This window comes from Pseudophryne corroboree, chromosome 3 (genome assembly GCF_028390025.1).
Source record: "Pseudophryne corroboree isolate aPseCor3 chromosome 3, aPseCor3.hap2, whole genome shotgun sequence".
Classification (NCBI taxonomy): Eukaryota; Metazoa; Chordata; class Amphibia; order Anura; family Myobatrachidae; genus Pseudophryne; species Pseudophryne corroboree.
The window spans coordinates 275,226,309-275,234,619 of NC_086446.1; the positions used below are offsets into that span (position 1 = coordinate 275,226,309).

Genomic DNA, 8,311 nt, shown 5'->3' on the forward strand with positions numbered 1-8,311 from the left:
TCCCAGCCACCTAATCCTAACAAGCGTATGGGTTTTCGGCTGTCAGGATTCTGGCGTTGGGATTCTGACAGGTATTTGACAGCCGGCATCCCATCCGTCGGGATGCCAACTACATCCCTAGTCTACAAATGGCAGTTGGCAAAGTATCAAACATTTCAATGTTTCAGCGATATTGCATCAAACCATGTCTATGTATCAGTAACATAAGTTTTGGTTCTACAGCATATGTATTCACTGAATGACTGGTGGCTGTGTGAGTTCACAGTTGGCCTGTAGTCAAATTGGAATTTAGTCTACTGTTAGAATGTTTGTCCACTTTAAACATGTAGTAATCATAGTACACATAGTAATTTGTCACCTTGCCACCATCCACCCACTGAACACATCCAAGGTCAGTGCTGGGAGTACCCACTGCTTGTATATCAATCTAACAGTCTATTTACCACTTAAAATCACCCCCCAAAAAAAAATTAACACTCTCATACCAGTATTTCTCTATAATGAAAAGAAAATTGTAACTTTCATGACATTTTTGTTCCTTTGACAAGCTGATAATTAAGGCAAACCATAAAAAGAGTAACTGCTGGGGATATGTTACACTAGCATTGTTTACCAGTAGGTACTGTAGGTTTGTTCTCAGACACTACACCCATCTAAGACAGGCATGTTCTTTAGAAATCTGCTACTTGAATGGAGGACATCATTTATTGATCCCCAGTAGAAAATTAGATCTTGCATGCAGTCTTCTTGAAATGTATCTCCCATTATGTCATCAGGTCGATTATAATAGCCTTGTAACAACAATGCATGTTATATTTGAAAATTAATGTTGTACTAATGAATATCCATCTCTGTAATATTCCATGTTCTGTGCCATCTTCTCTTCAGTCTTTCTACCCATCTGTCTCTCTTTCTCTCTCCATCTCTCTCCATCATTTCTCTTTGATCTGTTTGTTTGTTTGTTTTTCAACCATCCCTGCTCCCCTCCCATCTGGCTGGAAATATGATCTGATTCCCCTATCACTCAAAATCCCTTTAATAGCCATAATATATATTTTCTCAGCAGTGACAGGCATATTGGAAGTTTAAGTACCCTAATCCCTTCCAATTTAGGCACTGCCTCCTGCCCTAACAATAGAGTCACAAACTGTTTACTTAAAGCAACTGAATCTGAATTGCTGTGAGCAGTTTTAGGGATGCAGGTGGTTGTTGTCTCCACACTGGATATTAAACTGTATTTGTGTAGCTTTGTGGGATGCTGTTAAAAATAAAATGTTATCTGTTTTTTTCTCTGTCAAGTCTAAAAACTGATATTCTAACTACATTTTATTTAAATAGAAGCTGCACCAATCTGGTGTGAGCTCCTTCAGTTTGCAGAAACTATGTAGAAATAACAAGCGAAAACAGGTATCTGGCAAGTTCTACAGTTTCCTTGTGCTGACGAAGCAATCAGCCATCAAGATGAGGCAGAGTGCTCCATACAGTGATATTATTGCTATTCCAGGGTCCAGGTTTCACACACTCTGACTGACAGCAATGTAATCATTGGTGCCTGCTGATTACAAAACTTATTTTATATTGTCTTAATGTATTTTTCCTGTGTGGTTATGCACGTTTCATACTAGTAAACAAGTGTCGCTCTGATTACCTGTGAAAACATTCCACAAAACAGGTGCTTTGAATAAGTGCCACATGCATACCTCATGCTAACAATGAATACAATTTTAATGCTAATTGATACACAATATAACAATAACAAGGTAACCAACAAAATCCTGCAAACCTCTGTAGGGTATTTATACATACAGTAATAACTTTTTATGGGGATGTAGCCAGGATGCCGCCAGCGGAATCCCAACGGTCACAATGCCAACAGATACCAACGGTATTATGTTTAGGTACTAGGAGGAGGGTTAGGCTGCATGAGGGTAGGGGACGGTTAGGGTAGGGCTGCTGGGGGTGTGTGTTAGGGCTAGGGTTCAGGTTAGAATACTCACTGGGATCCATCAGCATTGTGATTGTCAGGATTCCTCTGTCAGCATTTCGTAACCAACCCCATTTTTATGTACTGTTTGGTATATATACAGTGTTAGTGTTTCTTGGTTTGTCTGGCATGTTAATAATTATAATTTATTGAAAGGATGAAAAATAACTCTGTTAGCCTGCTTGTCCATGTCCACCAAAGACCATCTACAAATTTCAGTTTTTGTTAAAAAGCTGTTTGTTGTTGTTGTTTTTATTTATTTAGCAATCAAAACAATTTGATTGCCTAGATTAATTTACATCTAAACAATGTAAGTAGCATGAAGCTTGTTCTTATGATAAAAAAAAAATGTATTACAAGAATAATTTCATGACCGGTATAATAAAAAATAAATGTAATGAAACCACTGATATGGGGACCAGCTTTGGTTTTTTGGTTTTCAATATACTGTATATTTATTGATTTTTGATAGACAGAAATATTGACAGGCAATACAACATAATACAAAGTAAAGACCGTAACCATCAGATGCCGAGCAAACAGGGCCGGTGCAAGGTTTCTCAGCACCCTAGGCAAACCTTCTGCCTACCCCCCCCCCCTTCCTAAACACACACACACACATACCAATACCCACTTTCCAGCTCCCCTGGATATCAGAGTGGCTTCTTAGACATTTCACAGCTGCCATTGTCAAATAGGGAAACAATCCCTCCCCCAAAAATACAAATAAACCACTATGCGCAATATTGCCCCCCCCACGTAAGATAGGAGCAGTGCGCACCGTAGGTGCGAAAAAAATATATATAGGGGCGTGGCTTCATGGGGAAGGGGCGTGGCCACAAAATAATGCCAATTCATACTACGGTGCATAGTAGTCTCCATTATTCAAATTACGCTGCACAGTAGCGCCACTACACCAGGTAGAGCCCCTTTTTACACATTACGGCAGACGGCGTGCCTTTTTACGCATTATGGCAGACAGCGTCCCCCTTTTTACACATTACGGCAGACAGCGTCCCCCTTTTTACACATTACGGCAGACAGCGTCCCCTTTTTACACATTACGGCAGACAGCGTCCCCTTATTACACATTACAGCAGACAGCATCCCTCTTATTACACATTACGGCAGACAGCGTCCCCTTTTCTCTAACGTCCTAGTGGATGCTGGGAACTCCGTAAGGACCATGGGGAATAGCGGGCTCCGAAGGAGGCTGGGCACTCTAGAAAGATCTTAGACTACCTGGTGTGCACTGGCTCCTCCCACTATGACCCTCCTCCAAGCCTCAGTTAGATTTCGTGCCCGGCCGAGGTTGGATGCACACTAGGGGCTCTCCTGAGCTCTTAGAAAGTTATAGTCTTAGAATTTGTTATTTTCAGTGAGACCTGCTGGCAACAGGCTCACTGCAGCGAGGGACTAAGGGGAGAAGAAGCGAACTCGCCTGCTTGCAGCCGGATTGGGCTTCTTAGGCTACTGGACACCATTAGCTCCAGAGGGATCGACCGCAGGCCCAGCCTTGATGTTCGGTCCCGGAGCCGCGCCGCCGTCCCCCTTACAGAGCCAGAAGCAAGAAGATGGTCCGGAAAATCGGCGGCATGAAGACTCTGTCTTCACCAAGGTAGCGCACAGCACTGCAGCTGTGCGCCATTGCTCCTCTCACACACTTCACACTCCGGTCACTGAGGGTGCAGGGCGCTGGGGGGGGCGCCCTGAGGCAGCAATAAAAACACCTTGGCTGGCTAAAATACCTCAATATATGGCCCCAGGGGCTATATATGAGGTAAATACCCCTGCCAGAATTCCATAAAAAACGGGAGAATAGGCCGCGAAAAAGGGGCGGAGCCTATCTCCTCAGCACACTGGCGCCATTTTTCCCTCACAGCTCGGCTGGAGGGAAGCTCCCTGGCTCTTCCCTGCAATTCTACAGTACAGTAAGAGGGAAAAGAGAGGGGGGGCATTAAAATTGGCACTGTATACAGTATATTATATAAAAGCTATTAGGGACATAACTCAGTTAGTCCCTGTATATATATAGCGCTCTGGTGTGTGCTGGCATACTCTTACTCTGTCCCCCCAAAGGGCTTTTGTGGGTCCTGTCCTCGTTTAGAGCATTCCCTGTGTGTCTGCGGTGTGTCGGTACGGCTGTGTCGACATGTTGAATGAGGAGGCTTATATGGTGACAGAACAGAGGCCGATATATGTGATGTCGCCCCCTGTGGGGCCGACACCAGAGTGGATGGATAGGTGAAAGGTATTAACCGACAGTGTCAACTCCTTACATAAAAGGGTGGATGACGTAGCAGCTGTGGGACAGCCGGCTTCGCAGCCCGCGCTTGCCCAGGCGTCTCAAAGGCCATCAGGGGCTCAAAAACGCCCGCTCTCTCAGATGGCAGACACAGATGTCGACACGGAGTCTGACTCCAGTGTCGACAAGGTGGAGACATATACACAATCCACTAGGAACATCCGTGACGTGATCCCGGCCATAAAAAATGTGTTATACATTTCTGACTTTAACCCAAGCACCTCTAAAAATGGGTTTTAGGTTTGGGGAGAAAAAACAGGCAGTGTTTTGTTCCCCCATCAGATGAATAAATGAAGTGTGTGAAAGCGTGGGCTCCCCCGTTAAGAAACTGGTAATTTATAAAAAGTTACTGATGGCGTACCCTTTCCCGCCAGGTGGATAAGTTACGCTGGGAGATATCCCCTAGGGTGGATAAGGCGCTCACACGTTTGTCAAAAAAGGTGGCACTGCCGTCTTAGGATACGGCCACTTTAATAGGTACCTGTTGATAAAAAACAGGAGGCTATCCTGAAGTCTGTATTTACACACTCAGGTACTAGACTGAGACCTGCAGATAGTGCTGCTGCAGCGTGGTCGGTGACCCTGTCAAACAGGGATACTAGTTGGAAAACATAAAAACATATTAAAGACGTCGTCTTATATATGGGGGATGCACAGAGGGATATTTTGCCGGCTGGCATCCAAAATAAATGTAATGTCCATTCTGTCAGGAGGGTATTAGAGACCTGTCACTGGACAGGTGATGCTGACTTAAAAAGCGCATAGAGAGCCTTATAAGGGTGAGGAATTATTTGGGGATGGTCTCTGGGACCTCGTATCCACAGCAACTGCTGGGAAGAAATAATTTTACCTCAGGTTTCCTCACAGACAAAGGTACAGTCCTTTCGGCTTCAGAAAAGCAAGCGGGTCAAATGGCGCTTCCTTTCTGTACAGAGACAAGGGTAGAGGGAAAAAAGCTGCACCAGTCAGCCTGTTCCCAGAATCAAGATTCTTCCCCCGCCTCCTGTGAGGCCACACCATGACGCGGGTGCTCCACAGGTGTAGCCAGGTACGGTGGGGGGCCGTCTCAAAAATTTCAGCAATTAGTGGGCTCGCTCACAGGTGGATCCCTGTTTCTTTCAAGTAGTATTTCAGGGGTACAAGCTGAAATTCGAGATGTCTCCCCCCAGCCGTTTCCTAAAATATGCCTTGCTGACAACTCCCTCAGGCAGGGAGGCTGTGCTAGAGGCAATTAATAAGCGGTATTCCCAGCAGGTAATACTCAAGGTGCCCCTACTTCAACAAGGACGGGGTTACTATTCCACACGGGTTGGGGTACCGAAACCGCATGGTTCGGTGTGACCCATTTTATATTTAAAATCCTTGAACACAAAAATTCAAGTTCAAGATGGAATCGCTCAGGGCGGTTATTCCAAGCCTGGACGAGGGGGATTACATGGTATCCTGGGACATCAAGGATGCTTACCTGCATGTCCCCATTTACCATCCTCGCCAGGAGTACCTCAGATTTGTGGTACAGGATTACCATTACCAAGTCCAGACACTGCCGTTTGGACTGTACATGGCACCGAGGGTGTTTTATCAAGGTAATGGCCGAAATGTTGATACTCCTTCAAAAAAAGGGAGTTGTAATTATCCCGTACTTGGACAATCTCGTTATAAGGGCGAGGTCCAAGGAGCAGTTGGTAGTCGGGGTAGCACTATTTTGGAAAGTGCTACAACAGCATGGTTGGATTCTAAACAGTCCAAAGTCACAGCTGGTTCCTATGACACGTCTACTGTTCCTGGGGATGGTTCTGGACATAAACCAGAAATAGTGTTTCTCCCGGAGGAGAAAGCCAAGGAGTTGTCATCTCTAGTCAGAGACCTCCTGAAGCCAAAATAGGTAGCGGTGCATCATTGCACGCGAGTCCTGGGAAAAATGGTAGCTTCCTACGAAGCAATCCCATTAGGCAGGTTCCATACAAGAACTTTTCAGAGGGACCTGTTGGACAAGTGGTCCGGATCGCATCTTCCGATGCATAGGCTGATAACCCTGTCTCCAAGGACCAGGGTATCTCTACTGTGGTGGCTGCAGAGTGCCCATCTTCAAGAGGGCCGCAGGTTCGGCATACAGGACTAGGTCCTAGTGACCATGGATTCCAGCCTTTGAGGCTGGGAGGCAGTCACACAGGGAAGAAATTTCCAGGGACTTTGGTCAAGTCAGGTTATTTCCCTACACATAAATATTCTGGACCTGAGGGCCATTTACAATGCCCTGAGGCCGGCAAGGCCTCTGCTTCAAAACCAGCCGGTACTGATCCAATCAGACAACATCACGGCAGTCGCCCATGTAAACCAACAGGGCGGCACAAGAAGCAGGATGGCGATGGCAGAAGCCACAAGGATTCTCCGATAGGCGGAAAATCATGTGTTAGCACTGTCAGCAGTGTTCATTCCCGGAGTGGACAACTGGGAAGCAGATCTTCTCAACAGACACGACCTCCACCCGGGAGAATGGGGACTTCCTCCAGAAGTCTTCCAATAGGATTGTACACCATTGGGAAAGGCCACAGGTGGACATGATGGCGTCCCGCCTCAACAAAAAGCTATAAAAGATATTGCACCGGGTCAAGGGACCCTCAGGCGATAGCTATGGATGCTCTGGTAACACCGTGGGTGTACCAGTCGGTTTATGTGTTCTCCCCTCTGCCTCTCATACCAAAGGTACTGAGAATAATAAGAAGGCGAGGAGTAAGAACGATACTCGTGGATGGCCAAGAAGAGCTTGGTACCCAGAACTTCAAGAATTTATATCAGAGGATCCATGGCCTCTGCCACTCAGACAGGACCTGCGGCAGCAGGGGCCCTGTCTGTTCCAAGACTTACCGCGGCTGCGTTTGTCGGCATGGCGGTTGAACGCCGGATCCTGAAGGAAAAGGGCATTCCGGAGGAAGTCATTCCTACGCTTACTAAAGCCAGGAAAGAGGTTACAGCAACTCATTATCACCGCATATGGCGAAAATATGTTGCATGGTGTGAGGCCGAAAGGGCCCCAACAGAGGAATTTCAACTAGGTCGATTTCTGCATTTCCTGCAAGCAGGAGTGACTATGGGCCTTAAATTGGGTTCCATTAAGGTACAGATCTCGGCTCTGTCGATTTTCTTTCAAAAAGAACTAGCTTCAGTACCTGAAGTTCAGACATTTATAAAAGGAGTGCTGCAGAGTCAGCCCCCGTTTGTGCCTCCTGTGGCACCTTGGGATCTCAACGTGGTGTTGAGTTTCTTAAAATCACATTGGTTTGAACCACTAAAATCCGTGGATCTGAAATATCTCACGTGGAAGGTGGTTATGTTATTGGCCTTGGCTTCTGCCAGGCGAGTATCAAAGTTGGCGGCTTTGTCTTGTAAAAGCCCTTATTTGATTTTCCATATGGATAGGGCAGAATTGAGGACTCGTCCCCAGTTTCTCCCAAAGGTGGTGTCAGCGTTTCACCTGAACCAGCCTATTGTGGTGCCTAGGCTACTAGGGACTTGGAGGACTCCAAGTTGCTAGACGTTGTCAGGGCACTGAAAATATATGTTTCCAGAACGGCTAGAGTCAGAAAATCTGACTCGCTGTTTATCCTATATGCACCTAACAAGCTGGGTGCTCCTGCTTCTAAGCAGACTATTGCTCGTTGGATTTGTAGTACAATTCAGCTTGCACATACTGTGGCAGGCCTGCCACAGCCAAAATCTGTCAATGCCCATTCCACAAGGAAGGTGGGCTCATCTTGGGCGGCTGCCCGAGAGGTCTCGGCTTTACAATTTTGCCGAGCAGCTACTTGGTCAGGGGCAAACACGTTTGCAAAAATTCTACAAATTTGATACCCTGGCTGAGGAGGACCTGGAGTTCTCTCATTCAGTGCTGCAGAGTCATCCGCACTCTCCCGCCCGTTTGGGAGCTTTGGTATAATCCCCATGGTCCTTACGGAGTTCCCAGCATCCACTAGGACGTTAGAGAAAATAAGAATTTACTCACCGGTAATTCTATTTCTCGT

At 46.2% G+C, this 8,311-nt stretch overlaps 1 protein-coding gene across 5 annotated transcripts in view; it reads left to right on the plus strand.

Annotated features, from left to right (window-relative positions):
* Window positions 1-2,394, plus strand: part of RAD21L1 (RAD21 cohesin complex component like 1) — a 619,411-nt gene extending 617,017 nt beyond the window's left edge. For all 5 annotated transcript variants that reach the window (XM_063959128.1, XM_063959127.1, XM_063959130.1 and 2 more), the window contains one exon: window positions 1,339-2,394. In XM_063959128.1, the coding sequence (XP_063815198.1) occupies window positions 1,339-1,527 (189 nt within the window). In that variant the 3' untranslated portion in view covers window positions 1,528-2,394. The remainder of the gene's footprint in view (window positions 1-1,338) is intronic.
* The last annotated feature ends 5,917 nt before the right edge of the window (window positions 2,395-8,311 follow it).